Source organism: Berghia stephanieae, chromosome 9, assembly GCF_034508935.2.
Source record: "Berghia stephanieae isolate SIO BIC M18660-M18661 chromosome 9, UCSD_Bste_1.3, whole genome shotgun sequence".
Classification (NCBI taxonomy): domain Eukaryota; kingdom Metazoa; phylum Mollusca; class Gastropoda; order Nudibranchia; family Aeolidiidae; genus Berghia; species Berghia stephanieae.
This window is the reverse complement of record NC_088368.1, coordinates 20,121,476-20,141,426: the sequence shown is the minus strand read 5'-3', so window position 1 is coordinate 20,141,426 and position 19,951 is coordinate 20,121,476. Positions and strand designations below refer to the sequence as shown.

At 37.4% G+C, this 19,951-nt stretch overlaps 1 protein-coding gene across 1 annotated transcript; it reads right to left on the bottom strand.

The window, feature by feature from the left end:
• Nucleotides 1-16,188: 16,188 nt before the first annotated feature.
• LOC144979162 (uncharacterized) lies at nucleotides 16,189-19,729 on the bottom strand. Its single transcript, XM_078925768.1, has 5 exons — nucleotides 19,417-19,729; nucleotides 18,555-18,810; nucleotides 17,775-18,218; nucleotides 16,900-17,149; nucleotides 16,189-16,680 (listed from the first exon to the last, which is right to left on the bottom strand). Exons 1-5 carry the CDS (start codon nucleotides 19,727-19,729, stop codon nucleotides 16,189-16,191), a joined length of 1,755 nt encoding a protein of 584 aa, XP_078781894.1.
• Nucleotides 19,730-19,951: the final 222 nt, after the last annotated feature.

Here is a 19,951-nt window from a genome sequence, read left to right as displayed (position 1 = left end):
TGCATACCTCATAGTATTAATATTCCATATATTGTAACTACTCTTATTCACTCTTTAATAGGATTCAATAGTTTGATGTCACGTCTGCCCAGCAACCAGCAGCTAGGTTCTAAAAAAAGAAAATCGGTATTTTTTATCCTTCATGCTGACTAGAACTTTTTCATGTCATGTAATCAGAATTTATAAATGTGAAAACATGATCAGATTTATAATAACTTTCTCCTCTGGATACTCTTTTATGCTCGTCGGAGAATTATTTCATAAGGGCGATGATGGAGATAATGGCATCTGTCATTGTTCCGATAGTTTAGAACCAGTTGCTATGCGTCATTACGAGGGAAGTGACGTCACGAATGTTGAACCTCATTGTCAGAAATTGAGTCATCAAAGGATCAATCAAATGATCACGGTGTTTGTGACTTGCAGGTTACAGTAAGATTAGATTGTTCAATGCACTCGACTAGGTAGATGTAAAATTCATGCAACTCCTTCTTCTTTGAAATAACTTCTTGGTTTGTTGTGACTTTCAATGGGAAGCAGAAGTCAGTACGTCAAACCTTCCTATCTTCCGGTTCAAAACTCTTTTGAAGTGTGTAACCAGTCTTCCAGACTATGCATACTGGGTAATGTAAATGTTGCTACTCGAAGGTCGAAAAAATAAATAATCATGTGAAATTGAATGTAAGCTTCAATTTAATTACAAAATCAGATCTGTTTTTGTAATTAAATTGAAGCGTACATTCAATTTCACATTATTGTTTATTACAGACAATGCATAAGCAGTTAATAGGTGAAACATTGGATCATCAGGTGATATCACTATTTTAGAAGCTGGATGTATAGGGAGATTATTAAGATTACGGGACGTAAAAGAAAAAGATAGATGGAATTTATTAACAACCAGCATATTATTATTATTATTATTATTATTATTATTATTATTATTATTATTATTATTATTATTATTATTATTATTATTATTATTATTATTATTATTATTATTATTATCATCATCATCATCATCATTATATTATTATTATTATTATTATTATTATTATTATTATAGTAGTAGTAGTAGTAGTAGTAGTAGTAGTAGTAGTAGTAGTAGTAGTAGTAGTAGTAGTTGTAATAGTAGTGGTAGTAGTAGTAGTAGTAGTAGTAGTAGTAGTAGTAGTAGCAGTAGTAGTAGTAGTAGTAGTAGTAGTAGTAGTAGTATAGTAGTAGTAGTAGTAGTAGTAGTAGTAGTAGTAGTAGTAGTATATTATTATTATTATTATTATTATTATTATTATTATTATTATTATTATTATTATTATTATTATTATTATTATTATTATTATTGTTGTTATTATTATTATTATTATTATTATTATTATTATTATTATTATTATATTATTATTATTATTATTATTATTCTATTTAGACTAGGAAATAAGATGTCATCACTCTGAAACCAGAAGATTCACTAATTACACAAAGTATTCAGTCCTACGGAAGTTGTGGTTTTACACTTCCAATGAAATAGGAACCAGTTTTTAACATTACACTTTTATTCCCTATTGAGAAATGCCCCAGTTGACCTGCTCCAGTAAGGATTATAAAGAATGAAATAGGTATTGTGCGGCTTTGTGGTGGTGTGGTATGACACCCGCTCTCGGATCGAAAGGTCCTAGGTTCGAGCCTCGCTCGGAGCATAGTTGAGTCCTTGGAAAAAGCTCTTTTCTAGCACTCTCTTAACATACTCAGGTGTAAAATGAGTACCTGGTCTTTAACAGCGTTGTCTCTGTCGGAAACATGGTAATATCGCCTAACGGGCGTCATGTCTCGTTCTACATGTTACGTGTGGCTGTTGGCCAGGGACCCCTTGTAAAACGGTTTGAGCTCATTTAGTGGATATTGCGCTATATAAAAGCTCTATTTTTTTGTGGAGTTCTTTTTTTTTTTTGATTGTTTGTTTTTGTTTTTAACGGCGTTGTCTCGGTCGGAAAAATTGTAATATCGCCTAACGGGCGTCATGTCTCGTTCTACATGTCACGTGTTGCTGTTGGCCAGGTACCCCTTGTAAAGCGCTTTGAGCACGTTTAGTGGGTATTGCATTATTTAAAATGCTCAAGTTAAAAAAAAAAAATTATTGTATGCATAGGGAATGAGATTAGCGGAAGAGTAACGTCCCTTTATTGGACATCACCTTACAGAGAGAACGTCAACAAGGTTTTGCGCATGCGTCTCTCTCGTCCTCGCTTACGGTGAAGTGTCTCCGGAAGCGAGGACTAGAGAAGCATGCGCACATTCAACGTGGCTTTCTCTCTCTAATAACTTTTCCGCTGGTTACGTCCAATCAAGGGACGCTACTCTTCCGCTAATCTCATTCCCTATATAGCTTTAATCTGATTTCTTGCATAAACATAAATTGCATACACTTGACGTATTCAATCCGTGATAAAATTTCACGCTTTCTTTTGGACAAGACGGACAACAACCCCAAAGCCTAACAAGCTGCTGAAGGGTTCCAAAAACTGAACCGTTCATTCCCTGTGAGGTCCTCATTAGATTATGTCCACTATGAGGTCCTCTCGAGCCTGATCACGGCATAAATTTAGATCTGTTATTTCTATTATTTTAATATTTACCACAATGTTGGAGTCAGTCAAACTGACTCCAACATTGTGGTAAATATTAAAATAATAATTCGCTCCATTGCTACATGTCGAGCACTATCCGTACCATATTATTTGTATCAAACACGATCTGTTATTTCGAAATTTTAAGTGTGGAAAGGTGATACCAAAATTCAGTTGTGATCAAAGACCATATTCTCACTTTGGAGTTGCAAATTCACCTTGTTAGTTTTATCTAACACCGTATTATCGATTTTCCTGTCCCTCTTTTTTTTCTTTTTTCTTTCCCTCTTTCTTTCTTTCTTTCTTTCTTTTCTTCTTCTTTTCTTTCTTTCTTTCTTCTTCTTCTTCTTTCTTCTTTCTTCTCTTCTTCTTCTTCTTCTTCTTCTTTTCTTCTTCTTCTTCTCTTCTTCTTCTTCTCTTCTTCTTTCTTCTTTTCTCTTCTACTCTTCTTCTTCTTTTCTTCTTCTATCTTTTTCTTCTTTTCTTCTTCTTCTTCTTCTCTCCTCCTTCTTCTTCTTCTTCTACTACTACTAAAACTACTACTACTACTACTACTACTACTACTACTACTACTACTACTACTACTACTACTACTACTACTACTACTACTACTATTACAGGTAATTATAAAATCGCGTTTCCATGCTTGGTCTGTCCCGATATAACACCAGATCGTAGCAGTGGATCACATAATTTGTTGTACAAGTCCTCTGACTGTAACCCAAAATGACGTTTTTCGTCATAGTGCGGTAGCTATAGGGAATGAGATTAGCGGAAGAGTAGCGTCCCTTGATTGGACGTCACCCATAGTCTGTGACGTCACCGGCGGAAAAGTTATTAGAGAGAGAATGTCATGTTGGTTGTGCGCATGCGTCTCTCGTCCTCGCTTCCGGTGAAAGCGGCTTGAGACAGTTCAAAACCAAATTGACGTTCTCTCTGTAAGGTGACGTCCAATCAAGGGACGGTACTCTTCCGCTAATCTCATTCCCTATGGGTTCGCTAAATGCGTCATTGTTTGAACGATGCTATTTTGAAACAGGGAGCTCAATCTTTCTTGTATCCGTCACTGATCAGTGTTAAATATAAGCGTAAATAGACGGTGTTGTAAACAAGTTCAATGGAATCGATGAGCTTTCCAAACTGGTCTTATCTTATCTATTCATTTATCTGAGCAGATGAAATGTCGGGTGACGTACGTATCCATATTTGAAGGTCTGACATCTGGACACAAATGAGCTTTATTTTACATTGTTGTAATGGGAAATATTTTGCGTCGGTTTGAGGGTATTTCCTTTACAACAATGAGCCCAAAATGATTTGGGTTATCGGATCTGCAAATAAGTATACGTCGCGGGAAACCAAAGGAAACTTGGATAAGATCGATGGATAAAGATGTGAATGAGACAGTCCTGCCATGGCCCCAATGGAGGAATATGGCCCTTTCATGGCCCCGATGGAGGAATATGGCCCTGTCATGGCCCCAATGGAGGAAGATGGCCCTGTCATGGCCCCAATGGAGGAAGATGGCCCTGTCATGGCCCCAATGGAGGACGATGGCCCTGTCATGGCCCCAATGAAGGAAGATGGCCCAGTACGGATTGATTTAGAGCAGCATGGTTGCATTCATATGTACCAACAGGGAACAAAAGGATTAAATAATATGTAGGTTATGTGTTTATCTTTTTATTATTGTTTTTTGTTCATGTATTAAGTTCTTGATTTATCGTCTCCATGTTTTTTCATGATTAATGTTCTTCCTTTAATTTTATTTCTTTTGTTGTTGTTGTTGTTGTTGTTGTTGTTGTCATTGTCTTTGAGTATATAATTACATGTATCTGAAATGAAAGATAATCGAGGTTATGCAACTGTAAATATTCAATAACAATCAAATGGTGACGACAACTGAAATGATGATAATAGTCATAATGTTAATGATAAAAAAAATAATAATAGATGATGGTGGTGACGATGATGGTGGTGGTGGTGATGGTGGAGATGGTAATGATGTGATGAAAGATGATATAGATGATATGATGATGATGATGATATGATGATGATGATGACGATGGTGACGATAATGATGAAGAGAGCAGATTACACTCCCACTATTTCCTCCCTCTCTCTCTCTCTCTCTCTCCTCTCTCTCTCTCTCTCTCTCTCTCTCTCTCTTCTCTCTCATCTTCTATCATTTCTCTCTCTTTATTTCATCTAATCATCTATCTACACTATCTATCTATCATCTCACTATCTACTACTATCATACTACTCCTCCCTATCTATATATATATATATATAATATATCAATCGATCTCTATTTCTCTCTCTTATTCCACTTAAACACACACACACACACATACACCCCCCCCCCCACACACACACACGCACACACACACATATATACACACACACACCCATCAGCCCCAACACACACACACACACACACACAATATCACAGTAGTTACAAGAAACAAATTCCCATTTAATTAGATACCCTTCCTCTCGCTACAGTAGTCGAGTGAGTTGCCAAGAATTCTTCAGAACTACTCACGACCCATACACGAACAAAAGGGGAGAGAACCACCAAACATGACTGTATAATTTCTACAAGAGTGACCTGACACCGAGATGCCGCAGATCGCCCCAAAACAAGCGACGCCTCAACACCCAGCGACGCCCACCAAAATGGTGAAGAGTCCTTGTATGTGTCATAGCTGGCCGAGGGTGTAAGGTTGTCTCATTTTGACTTGTACACCGGAAGCGGAAAAACTAGCGCGCGTTTTGGCGTGATATTGCATTTGAATGAAGTCTGGTGGATTTTGGTCTGACCCTGACAAAACACAATTTTAAAAGATTTGGTCACTAATTTTTATTTCAGTTATCGATTGACTAAGATGACCTCAAACTTGTTTAAAATTCTCAAACCTGATACTTTTTTGTAGTCCCAGATTTGCACAATAAATTATAAGATCTTGGGTTTTGAACTCATTGAAAAGTAGAGATCGATGTTTGAAGTACTAATAGGGAAAAAGTCGTGACGTCACACCTTCTACTTTTCAGGTTATAAAGTCATTTGAAGTGTGTATGTAGCCGGTCCGATGGAGGACTAATAATGAATAGGCTGCATATTGAATCATAAGGCGGAATAACTATTTCAGTAGCAGAATATATAGGCAGATTACGGGATGTAAAAGAGTGAGGATGAATGATTTTTATTGACGACCAGCATTTAGACTAGAATATATACAATGTTATCACTCTGAAACGAGAAGATTATCTACATAAGTTATGTATTCAGTCCTCCGGAAGAGTGGCTTTACACTTCCAGTGAGACAGAAATCAGTTTCTGACATCACACACTTCTTCCCTATTATATTGCCAAAATGGGAGGGGGGAGGGGAATTTTGAATTTTTATTTTTAGAAGAAGAAGAAGGAGGAGGGAGGAGGAGGAGGAGAAGAAGAAGAAAGAAGAAGAAGAAGAAGAAGAAGAAGAGAAAAAGAAGAAGAAGAAGAAGAAGAAGAAGAAGAAGAAAGAAGAAGAAGAAGAGAAGAAGAAGAAGAAGAAGAAGAAGAAGAAGAAGAAGAAGAAGAAGAAGAAGAAGAAGAAAGAAGAAGAAAGAAGAAGAAGAAGAAGAAGAAGAAGAAGAAGAAGAAGAAGAAGAAGAAGAAGAAGAAGAAAGAAGAAGAAGAAGAAGAAGAAGAAGAAGAAGAAGAAGAAAGAAGAAGAAGAAGAAGAAGAAGAAGAAGAAGAAGAAGAAGAAGAAGAAGAAGAAGAAGAAGAGAGAAGAAGAAGAAGAAGAAGAAGGAAGAAGAAGAAGAAGAAGAAGAAGAAGAAGAAGAAGAAGAAGAAGAAGAAGAAGAAGAAGAAGAAGAAGAAGAAGAAGAAGAAGAAGAAGAAGAAGAAGAAGAAGAAGAAGAAGAAGAAGAAAGAAGAAGAAGAAGAAGAAGAAGAAGAAGAGAAGAAGAAGAAGAAGAAGAAGAAGAAGAAGAAGAAGAAGAAGAAGAAGAAGAAAGAAGAAGAAGAAGAAGAAGAAGAAGAAGAAGAAGAAGAAGAAGAAAGAAGAAGAAGAAGAAGAAGAAGAAGAAGAAGAAGAAGAAGAAGAAGAAGAAGAAGAAGAAGAAGAGAAGAAGAAGAAGAAGAAAGAAGAAGAAGAAGAAGAAGAAGAAGAAGAAGAAGAAGAAGAAGAAGAAGAAGAAGAAGAAGAAGAAGAAGAAGAAGAAGAAGAAGAAGAAGAAGAAGAAGAAGAAGAAGAAGAAGAAGAAGAAGAAGAAGAAGAAGAAGAAGAAGAAGAAGAAGAAGAAGAAGAAGAAGAAGAAGAAGAAGAAGAAGAAGAAGAAGAGAAGAAGAAGAAGAAGAAGAAGAAGAAGAAGAAGAAGAAAGAAGAAGAAAGAAGAAGAAGAAGAAGAAGAAGAAAGAAGAAGAAGAAGAAGAAGAAGAAGAAGAAGAAGAAGAAGAAGAAGAGAAGAAGAAGAAGAAGAAGAAGAAGAAGAAGAAGAAGAAGAAGAAGAAGAAGAAAAGAAGAAGAAGAAGAAAGAAGAAGAAGAAGAAGAAGAAGAAGAAGAAGAAAGAAGAAGAAGAAGAAGAGAAGAAGAAGAAGAAGAAGAAGAAGAAGAAGAAGAAGAAGAAGAAGAAGAAGAAGAAGAGAAGAAGAAGAAGAAGAAGAAGAAGAAGAAGAAGAAGAAGAAGAAGAAGAAGAAGAAGAAGAAGAAGAAGAAGAAGAAGAAGAAGAATTTAGAATAGGACGGAAACGAAGAAGAAGACTGTTGAAAAGGGTGATAAGTAGGTAGAGAAGGGGGAAGATGAGGAGGATGAAGATGATAAGAAAGATGAAGAGCAGTATTAGGATGGTGGCGAATGAATGTCTTTATGAGTTAATAAATCAAAATATATCAAGTCAAGGTGAGTTAGTTCAGTAAGTCTATTGCCGACCATTACACAAGCGAACAGTTTCAATTCAAAATTTGCTCTCAATTTGAATGCGACCCTATGATTTGCCTGCTTTTTTACAAGGTCTAAAGATGACGTGTACATATATGCAGGTCTGACAACCGAATCTACTTATGGGCCTAGTTTAGCATTGTTGTAATGGACAATATTTTGCGTCATTTTTAAAAAAAGATTTCCATTACAACAATGGACTCATAAGGAATTGGGTTATCAGACCTGCAAATAAGTGCACGTCGGCTAAAGACCATGTTAGAGAAAAACAAAAGTATGCCATCCTTGCCATACACGCCCACCAACGCCCACTATAATGACCAAGAACTCTTGTTGGTGTCACAACTAGCCAAGAGTGTTTTGGTATTTCTTTTCGACAAGTCTTCCGGAAAGACTTTTATTGTCACCAATTTCATCACGTGATCTTGCATAGAAGAATGGATTGGCTACTAGTACGAGTACAATGGCCTTTTGACTTTTAGTCGAAAGGGAAGACGAAGCGAGGGGAGATGTAGAGATTTCGATAAGAGGTATCGAAGGCTGGGTCACAACTGTGGCTTGTCCTATGACAAAGTGAAGCGATATTGAGCGTCATCAGAGACGGGATGGGTTACAGTGATAACAAACTTGGCTGCGGCCTTTCGTCTTCGCCTTGGTGTTCCTCACACGTTATCACATTAAGTACTCATTGTGGAGAAGTGAATAGTGAAATTAATATTAGGTTGTAAAGGTTTTGTAAACGTACACATTCCAAAAATAAATGAATGAATAAAAATATAAATAGATAAATAAATAAATAAATAAATAAACATACAGGCACATTTTACCGAAAAATGGAAATATGTTTCTGGGGTCAAAGGGGAAGGGTTGGAATTTTATAGTAGCATGAGGGGCACTGAACGTGGTGGGGCTTTTTTGAAACTTTTGATATGAATGGGGATGTCTAGTTTATTAAATTGTTTGTTTATTTATCAATTTATAGATGGCGGAAGGCAAGGCAAGGTCCTGTTTTGTAGATGTAAATAACAACAAACATAAACAAACAAACATGAATTAGTTTTTTAACATTTTTCATTGGGCTGCGGCACATGCTACAAACATATATATATATATATATATATATATATATATATATATATATATATATATATATATATATATATATATATATATATATAAATCAACCAATTAACATTTCCAAACCGTCAAAATGATTTATTTTGTCAATATTTAATATCAAACCCATGTCTTCGTGTCACAAGACGTGACAGCTTCTTTCCAAAATCAAACACCCTCATACTCGAATCCACCCCAACCCTTTATCTCAAACTCCTTAACCTTACATTCTCAAACCCCTCTCTCTGCTCTCTCATACACAAGAACCACCATATATCTACCCCTCATACCCCCCCCCCCCCCCGCTCCCTCCCCACCGTTTTCACTTCTTGATCCTTCCCCCTCCACCTCTGCCCGCTTCCCTCAATTCTTTTCTAACACCCCGCAAAGTCAGTCCATCCATCCCTCATACATCGACATGCCCCCAATCGAAGATAGAAGCAGTTCACAATCTCTCATCCATCCATTCATCCACTCACACTGTCTCTTACTCACTCGACCATCCCACTCGCAAACAGCGACTATTTGTCTGACACGCGCCTCAGCACGTGTGAGCAAACAAAGTCCCCGGCGCTTGCATCCTTGGGTCAAGAATCTCCCTCTGTTATCCGCGGGTCAGAAATTAATACCGAGATTATCCCCCCTCGTTTGTTTCTGGTGGTCTCCCCTTGTCGCCCGGATATTGTTTGGCACGAGAGGACACTTCGGCAATCTTCGGCAATGTTCGACGGTTGTCGGGAGCTCTTGAGCGCCGTCTCTTCACGCCTCCAGGACAAAAGAAGAGTGTTATGCGTCAAATTGGCAATCGGTCTCGTCTGCTTGAAGAAATTTGAGATTGAAAACTCAGTTTTAATTAGTTACCGGGAAAAACGTAAAAAGTTACAAAACAATTCGATAAGAGAAGATTCTATCGCCAACCCCAAAGTAGTCAAAGAGGATTCAGAACCATCAACATATGCATGTACTTTTACTTTATTCCTGTTTCGTGTCTCATGAAACGCTTACCTTTCGACTTACCTAATTTATACCCGGCTACCCATTCACCATATGAAGACAAAGAGCCAGAAGAAATATTTATCTTTGAAGATTCGAACCAGATCAATTTACATTTATGTCGCCAGCTTTACAAATTTATCTCCAAGACCTCTTTATTTTTGCTTAAGGCTCAATTCATAAAATTAATTAAATTGACATTTTCTTTTTTTGTCGGGATATTCTGCATATCAGCGTGGCCTTCGTAAAGTTATGGCCTGAAATCGTCGCCATCGTTATGTTATAGATAGAATGCGCTTGGCCAAGGAGTTCACAACATTGCCATCCGGAAGTATAACGGACCAACACACAAACTCTGTGTAACCATGAACTTTTATAGTCTGGTTAATACAGTTTAGTGAGAACAACTCACAAACGCGGATGGCAAAAACAATAACAAAGGCCTGAGTGACGTCATCTGCATACTATCTATAGCCTGATACTGAAATCCAAAAGGACTGGCAGTTTGCCGTCATTATTTGTTTTTTGCACCGCCTAGTGAGTTGTCGTTAGTAGAGCTCATGGAAACAAGTCATTTCATTGGTTGAACTATTGAATACAACTCACGATTGTGAGTTCGTCTCAAACGGACCAACATAACTTTACGAAGGCCACGCTGATACAGACCAAAAAATGACGTCAAAATGCCAATCTTTTGCCACAAAAGAAAACAAATCGTGAGTTTTATTCAATAGTTCAACCAATGAAATAACTTGTTTCCATGAGCTCTACTAACGACAACTCATTAGGCGGTGCAAAAACCAAATAATGACGTCAAACTGCCAGTCCTTTTGGATTTCAGTGTCAGGCTATTACATAACGATGGCTACGATATCAGCCCAGGGTACACAAGAGTGATGAAACTAGAACCAGTAATTGAAAGATAAACACGAGATCTTGATTATCTTTTTTCCGACATAAAAACTATTAAAATTTAAAAAACAAACAAAACAACTAGATACATTGTAACAACACTACATAATATTTACTCACATATTTTTAACACACACACACACACAGACACACACACACACACAAACAAACACACACTTCTGGACACAACTTTCCTTTTTGAGACGAAGGAAGCACCATTGCTATTATCATGTGTATTCGTGTAAAGATAGTTTTTCAATTTCCTCCATTGATAGACATGTAAAATAGAGGTGGGCTTAAAAGTTTATTGGAAACAAATGAATTTTGATCTATTTTGGTTTTTGTCAACCACCTGTTTTCATAATACGTCGCGTTTCCAAATCTAACTCTATCACAAGGATGTCAAACCATAATTTTGTTCTATTTTACCCCCGTTGTTATCATCAATATCAATTATTATAGACTGATACATCCATGACCATAAAACGTGTCATCGTTTGACCATTTCAGACAAACGCGGTTGGTATTTACGGTGTGGTGTCATCACCTGGTGTCCTTGAAGTATTAAACTTTTGTAGCTTTTAAATATGGACATTAATTTTAGAATGATAATAACATAGAATAATGGTAACGTGCTTTGAAAATTAGAAGCTGAGAATAGATTATATTATGAGATGTTATAATTATAGACTTACTCCAGATAAATTGGTTGGGAGTGTAATAGAATGGTGGAAGAGTATGATGGAGATGAATTGTGTGTGTGTGTGTGTGTGTGTGTGTGAGAGAGAGAGAGAGAGAGAGCGAGACACAGAGAGAGAGAGAGAGAGAGAAAAGAAAGAGAGAGTAGGGGCAGAGAGAAAGAAAGAAAGAAAGAAAGAGAGAGTAGGGGCAGAGAGAAAGAAAGAAAGAAAGAAAGAGAGATTGGGGGCAGAGAGAGAGAGAGAGAGTGAGAGAGAGAGAGAGAGAGAGAGAGAGAGAGAGAGAGAGAGAATAAAACACATCATAGTCGACATTTACATATTCCATTAAACGTAAACTTGTCTTTACTGTCAAATTCAAAGGAAGATTAAAAAGTCAGTCTCTGTTTCCCGCCAAAATGTCAGCATACAATCGTTTTCCTAACGGGGTCATTTGTTTCCGAGCACTAATAAAGACAACTACCTATGACTATGCGGTGCCCAAACCTAAATAATATGACGTCAACATACAAGTTCTCGTCTCAGGCTCTAGAAGGAACGAAACGGACGACACTCAGCTTTGTTGTTGTTTTGCGACAGCCATTTTTGGTGAATTTTTCTCACAAAATCATACATATCAATCATACTATAGATAGTATGCGCTTGGCTAAGAAGCTCATAACATTGCCATCCGGAAGTATAGATAGTGTGCAGATGACGTCACTCAGGTCTTTGTTATTGTTTTTTGCCATCCGCGTTTATGAGTAATGCTCACTGAACTGTTTTAACCCGACTATAAACGTTCATGGATACACACAGTTTTGTGTTGATCCGTTATACTTCCGGATGGCAATGTTATGAGCTTCTCAGCCAAGCGCATACTATCTATAACGGACCAACACACAGTCAGTGAGCATTACTCATAAACGCGGATGGCAAAAAAAAAAACAATAACAAAGACCTGTAAACGTTCACGGTTACACATAGCTGTGTGTGTGGTTACGTTATAGATAGTATGCGCTTGGCTAAGAAGCTCATAACATTGCCATCCGGAAGTATAACGGACCAACACACAACACTATGTGTATCGATGAACGTTTATAGTCGGGTTAATACAGTTCAGTGAGCATTATTCATAAACGTGGATGGCAAAAAACAATAACAAAGACCTAAGTGACGTCATCTTCGAACTATCTATAATGGACCAACACACAAAACTGTGTGCAACCATGAACGTTTATAGGCAGGTTAATACAGTTTAGTGAGAATTACTCATAAACGCGGATGGCAAAAAACAATAACAAAGACCTGAGTGACGTCAACTTCGAATTATCTATAGATAGAATGCGCTTGGCCAAGGAGTTCACAACATTGCCATCCGGAAGTATAACGGACCAACACACAAACTCTTTGTAACCATGAACTTTTATAGTCTGGTTAATCCAGTTTAGTGAGATCAACTCACAAACGCGGATGGCAAAAACAATAACAAAGGCCTGAATTACGTCATCTGCATACCATCTATAGCCAGCTGGTGGATGTTGTGATTATTTTACCTAAACGCATAGCATCAGTAAGATTATGAAGGGTTGGGGATGATTGCTTGGGGTGACAGGCCAGTACTTTAATAATTATGATAATAATAATTGAGCTTTATATAGCGCAATATCCACTAAATGTGCTCAAAGCGCTTTACAAGGGGTCCTTGGTCAACAGCAACATTTAACATGTAGGACGGGACATGACGCCTGTTAGGCGATATTACAATTTTTCGGACAAAGACAACACTGTTAACGGCCAGGTACTCATTTTGCACCTGAGTACGGTGAGAGAATGTGAGTAAAGAGCATTTTCCAAGGACTCAACTATGCGCCAAGCGCGAGGCTCGAACCCAAGACCTTCCGATCCGAAAGCGATTGTCATGCCACAAGACTACATAGCCGCACTTTAAACCGCCACATTCTGGATACATTACATCCTCCCCCCCCCCCCACCAATGCTCCATATTTTGTTTCACTCTCATCTTTTCCATCCGCCTTGGGTGGTGACAGCGAAATAATGACCATTTGCTCTCAATGTGTTTGTTGGTTGACCAGCTGACTCACTGACCACTGGTCAGTGTTATCTTCTACCCAACGATATCTTGGGTGACGGATCGTGTTTCCCCCGATGGAGGCTTGTTGTGACAGTCAATATGCAAATAGGATGGGGCGAAAGCTGCCACGTGTCAGTGGGTTCTTTGACTCTGACATGGGACAAAGTGACGGGTGTTGGTTTTGGTTTTAGGCCAAAATATTAGATGATCAAAATTTCAATAAACCTTTTCCACTTTCCACCCAGTTGGAAATGACAGTTAGAGTTCTGGTTTAACTCATTCAACCCTAACACCGACTATATCCGTTGCTTACCCTGGTTACTTTTACCCATGCCTATTTATAACATTTTTCTGAGACAAATTATAGATAGTATGCAGATGACGTCACTGGGGTCTTTGTTATTGTTTATTGCCATCCGCGTTCATGAGTAATGCTCACTGAACTGTATTAACCCGACTATAAACGTTCATGGATACACACAGTTTTGTGTTTTGGTCCGTTATACTTCCGGATGGCAATGTTATGAGCTTCTCAGCCAAGCGCATCAAAGTTAATGTTTTTCTTTTTTACATGTTAATGGTAGTTGAGTAAAACTTTCTATGTACAAGCTCATTTTTAACACATATTTTTTCCAGTTTTGAAAAGTAGCAACAATCTTCGGGATTGAATGAGTTAATGTGTGTCCTTTTTTTATGATAAGCCCTTATATTAAATCACACAGAAATTAAAATAATAAAAAAGACACATGTCAAATTTCAGCTGGCGTTATGATTCTGGTCAGAAGCAAAGAACAAAAAAAAGTAACAAGAGAAAAAAAAAACAAACAAACAAACAAACAAAAAAACAAGAAGAAGAAAAAAGGAAAGACTGCAAAATAAAAAGAAGGAAGAAAGAAAAACTTACCAACAAACAATCAAAAACGAAATTTAAAAAAAAAAGGGAGATAGACCTAAGTGGGCATGATCTATATTCCCTTTCCATGTGCTCGAGGTCATTGGTCACATTGGAATATGTGCTCAAAGTGACCCACATAGTGAAAAGTGTTCACAACTTTTGAACTATCTAATATCACGATTGGTCAATATGTTCAACTTGACACATGGGTATGTTTATAACTTTTGTAAACAAAGCAGTGTGTTTACATTTGTTAAGAAATATCCAATCGTTGGACAGCAAAGAATCGTGTGATTGATGACCTGGTTGGACGAAAACACGAATATAGATCGCTCCCATTGACGTCAGTCAGTTTTTGTAATTGTTTTTAGCAAGACATTTTATGAGTAGTTCTCACTAAATTGTATTTATCAAACTATAGATAGTATGCGCTTGGCGAAGAAGCTCATAACATTGCCATCCGGAAGTATAACGGACCTACACACAAACTCTGTGTAACCATGAACTTTTATAGTCTGGTTAATACAGTTTAGTGAGAACAACTCACAAACGCGGATGGCAAAAACAATAACAAAGGCCTGAGTGACGTCATCTGCATACTATCTATATACACAGTTTGTTTTGTGTGTGTGTGTGTGTGTGTGTGTGTGTGTGTGTCTGTTTGTTGGTACGTTATATCCGACTGGCAGAAGGTTGTGAGTAAAATACCTGAGCGCATAGCATCAATGTAAATAACGAACTTGACTTCACCCCGCTTTTGTTATTGTTTTTAGATGACTAGTTCTCACTAGATTGTATCAATCAGACTACGGTACAAGAAAACGGGACAAAGCCCCGAGAGTCGAAAGCCTTCGGAAATGTGTGTGCCTTTTTTTAGAGGAATAGACACCTAGATAACCACGCCTCTCGGACAATCGTCATAATGTAACCAATAACAGTGATTGGTAAACATAGCGAACAAAACAGGTTTTACTTCCATGGTGTATGTGTCTAAGTAAAATACCCACTGGTCCACCGCTTGGTCAATAGAACCAACACAGAAAACTGTGTGTGTACTTAAACGTTTATCTGATCGAGAAAATCGTGTGATAACTAGTCACCCATTTGGTGGTATAAAAACAATAACTACAATCAGAAAGAGGTCGATTTTATTCACGTTATTGTTTCTAAACAACCAACTATGTTTGTGCGAGCACGTTTGAAGGTGTACCACAAATTCCATGTTCTTGAATGGTCAAAAATCTACTGATTAATGGGCATGATCTATATTGAATTTCCATGTGCTCGAGGTCATTTGTCACATTGCAAAGTGTGCTCAAAATGACCCACATAGTGAAAAGTGTTCACTGTTTGAAAATTTCCGACGTCACAATTGGTCATTTTGCTGAACATGACTCATGGGTTAGTTTACAACTTTCATAAACAAACAAAGCAGCGTGTTTACATTTATTGAGAAATGTCCAATCGTTGTACAACAAAAAATCATGTGATCGATGACTAAGTTGGACGAAAACATGAATATAGCTGGCATCGCGGAAAATTGCCATTTGAAATCCCAAATTTTGCCAAATTTTGCCACAAAAAAATGACAATTTTGCCACAAAAAATAGAAAAATTTGCCACATTTTGCCGTAAAAATTGCCAAATTTTGCAAATTTTGTTAACTAATCGGATAACTTTTTTTCGTTCCCGGGGACCCCAAATACTACAATGATCTGAAGATGCACACAAAAGTCACTCAGGTGCAGATCAGAATGAAAAATGATTTAAAACATCAATCTTAATCTTATATCAAAACAAAAGTACGAAAAACCTGCAAAGAGAGGTATCAAAATTTAATTAAACAAGATATTCATAGGAAATAAAACTGTTATAATAAAGGAACACCAAAGCCTTTAAGTTTGCTTCGTTGAGCCGCCTTCTCCTGTCTGAAAATACAAGATTATAAAATGGAGAAGGACCTCTCAGCATCAGCAGAATTAAGGCAGGTGTATATGTATCTCTTTGCCAGCGTAGCAAGATGGGGAACATCTGAGCTAACACTGTTCCAAAAAACAGTCAGATCAAGTGGAATGCCTCCAGATGCCGACACTGCTCTTGGACCAAGAGACTCTTTATATCGAAGTACTTCTACACGAGGTACTTCATGAATACCAGGAATGGTCAAAGAATCAATATCAGAGTCAGCAATGAACACTAAATTGCAAGGATTGAAGAAAGGTATCTCCTTCAATAATTCCATCCCTGGTTGGCCTTCCGTCGATGAATATTTCTCAAGCTTTTCATTGGCCAAAGAGAAAGCTTGACAAAAACTATCCTGGAGCTGAAACTTGAGATGTTGGTCCAGGTCATGCGGACAGTGTCTTTCTACATCTTGTAGGGTCACATGGCAAGATGAAAACTGGTCCTTAATTTCCATGAGCTTTGACCACGCCTGGTGAAAATAGAAATAAGAATAAGGCAAGGATTAAAAAACATAAGAAAGTATTTTTGTTTTGTAATTCTTTTCTTGCTCTAGTCAAAGACATTCAACTATAATGTTGTGTCCAAAGGCAGAGTTTCAACAAAGATGGAATCGTTTCATTAATAATGATACCTGCTCTTAATCTTATAAAATAAGATTTAAAGGTAGGAGGAGAAAATGAATATTTACTGTCATGGCGATTGGACGTTGGCTTTGGAATACATCAGTAGCTACAACGATGGACTGAGACTGCTGGATTATAAAGCTCATCTCTGCTTGAATTAACTGGCGCTCCGACACCGAGCAGAGGATATCATTCAAGTAGACTAACGACTCTGGAGCCGTGCGCCCACAGTGCTCCATTTCCTTCGCAATGAATGTGGCAAAGTGCTGCAAATTTTTCTCATGGTATGAGACCGCTTCAAACCAACAATTCCATCTGGATTTTGAAAAGGAAGTAAAAGAAATGATGCATTTTTAATTCATTTGTTAAATTGAATTTTTATTTGAAAAGAAGATAACATTATACCTACTTAATCTATCAGTTTTTGGCCTTATAGTATAGTCTGTTGAATTTACCATCATCATATGACTTGACCTAGTGAGGACTAATGTTAGGCATTGACTTTAATGGTTGACTATGACCCTCTTACTTTACCCCGAAATAATTGTGCAAGATAGCTTCCAATATTTATTTTTAAAAATTCTAGTGCATTTTCTTATATCAATGGTTAAAGCAAACTAACTTTGAAATAAAAAATGATGACAATCTAAAAAGATAACATAATGGAATAATCAATTCTATTAAGCCATAGCAAGCACTTTCCCAGTCAGATACTTAATTAAAGCTCATCTTTTCAACAAAAAAAAGGGAGCAGATTACTATAACTGTAACATGATACTACTAAATATGTTTACTAACATATCAAATTAGGTAATAAGAATGACTGACCCTCCTATTTGTCAATATCCAATATTAACAATGTGTCACCTTTAGGTGAAAAAAGTTTTTTTAAAGACCCAGATGAATCATGACCAAGAAAGGAAAATTCTCAAAATCTCACCGTGTAGCGATTGGGTTTGGAGGCATCTTTGGAGATTTGACGAGTGGTGTCAGGAATCGCAGATATCTTGCCTTTCTGGCATTGGCGTTCCAAAATATCGCATTTGCAGCTTTGACGAATTTGTTGGTGCGATTGAAGGGCTTTCTGAAGGCATCACCCACTAGGCTCATGATATGAGCCATGCATGTGATATGCGTAGCATTTGGCATGAGCCCTTTCAATACATCATTGAAAGCCTTCCTCATGTATGCTGCATTGTCTGTGTTTACGGTGACGACGTCAGTAAACTTGATGCCAGTGGAGACTAAGCATTCAATTATGGCCGTCGCAACGGTTGTGTGGTTTGTGACAGACAAAAATCTTGTGTCCAAGAGGTAACTTTGGACTTTGTCCACATCAGCGCTCAAGGGTTCCAGTGGTGCAGCTAAGACATTGAGGACAAACCTGAAAAGATAGGCGATACAAATAAGAGAAAACACAAAATAACATATAGGGAAGGATGCAAAAGTGATATCATAATTGCTCTCAGCATTTAATTATAGAATTCAAACTAAGGATTCGAACTGATCACTGTGTATGTTGTGTTGTGTAGTACGCCCATATATATATATATATATATATATATATATATATATATATATATATTATATATATGATTGTGCGTGAGTGTGTGTGTGTGTGTGTGTGTGTATTCACCTGCCTCCTACTCCTATATATAAATTACTCTTTCGCTTTAGTTTCTACAAACATTGTCAGTCAAAAACAAAAAACAAAACCCACCTTCCAACATCATCAGACATTTCATCACAGATGATGGCCACAGGCTTGTTTATAACTTTCTTATACACCACTTCTTTTTTGTTGGTGAACTCCCTCTTTAAGTAGCATTCCTGCAGCTGATGAGCTTGTGGAATGGCACCACCGTTTTCAACTCTTGTCTGCAAGAAGTTTCTGACTGCTGGGTGGTCAACCTTCGATAAGGGAATGTTTGCTGCAGCAAACATTGAAACAACTTCATTGCAGATATCATTTCTTGCTGAAAGAAAGAAATTTAAAAAATAGTTTGTTAATATGAATAGCTTAAAAAAAATAAGCTTTATATGGCGCAATATCCACTAAACGTGCTCAAAGCACTTTACAAGGGGTCCGTGGCCAACAGCAACATTTAACAGGTAGGATGGGACATGAAGCCTGTTAGGGGATATTACAATTTTTTTCGGACAGAGACAACGCTGTTAACGGCCAGGTACTCATTTTACACCTCCATTTCATGAGAGAATGTGAGTAAAGAGCCTTCTCCAAGGACTCAACTATGCACTGAGCGAGGCTCGAACCCAGGTCCTTCCGATCCTAAAGCGAGGGTCTTTTCACTATACCACAAAGTAATAATAAAAAGAACAACAATGATAATAATAATAATAATAATAATAATAATAATAATAATAATAATATAATAATAATAATAATCATCATCATCATCATAATAATAATAATAATAATAATAATCATCATCATCATCATAATAATAATAATAGTAATAATAATACCCTCATCTTTTATATAGTTGTAATTGTATAGATTTATAGAGCAATATCCACCCAAAACTAAGTACTCATTTAGAGGGAAAGGGTGCACCACTCACCTTGCGTTGAAACTGTAGACGGTTTCTTCAAAACAGAATCCAATGCCCTCTGCTTCTTCACCGCTTCACTCTCATCCACGTCAGTGGCATGTGACCTCTTCATTCTTTCTTCTTTTGTTTTATGGTCTGCGGAATTGCGGTGGCTATCCACAGAAGACTTTCGTAAGTGGTCAATAACCTTGTTGCATGGTGTGCAGAATAGCTTTGAACCACTGACGTGGGTCCACTGGCTGTATTCTGAGTGTCGCTGGTGTGCAGTGACATGGCGAGCACATTTTGCCTTCTTCATGTCTAAACCAAGGAACTTGTCCATAGCGAGTTTGTAATCAACAAGTAGATGTAAGAGAAAAGAACGCCGGTAGCGAAACCAATTGAAGATAACAAATAGCGTCACTCGTCACTAAGGTGAAAGTGAAAGTAGAAAAACTCCTTTTAATTGCAATGTAACGTCTGTTAGTAGTATGGCAGTTTAAAAACCAGACTGGGCAGCTTCCAGTAGCAGTTTAAACAGACCAGGAGCTATGAGAAAATGAAA

What these genes read in the sequence shown, in the direction of transcription:
- LOC144979162 (XM_078925768.1), bottom strand. Translation starts at nt 19,729, where the DNA reads ATGGACAAGTTCCTTGGTTTAGACATGAAGAAGGCAAAATGTGCTCGC. An exon ending in GTCTACAGTTTCAACGCAAG is followed by an intron (nt 18,811 to 19,416) that starts GTGAGTGGTGCA and finishes TCTTTCTTTCAG; the next exon opens with CAAGAAATGATATCTGCAAT. An exon ending in CCAAACCCAATCGCTACACG is followed by an intron (nt 17,150 to 17,774) that starts GTGAGATTTTGA and finishes TTCAAAATCCAG; the next exon opens with ATGGAATTGTTGGTTTGAAG.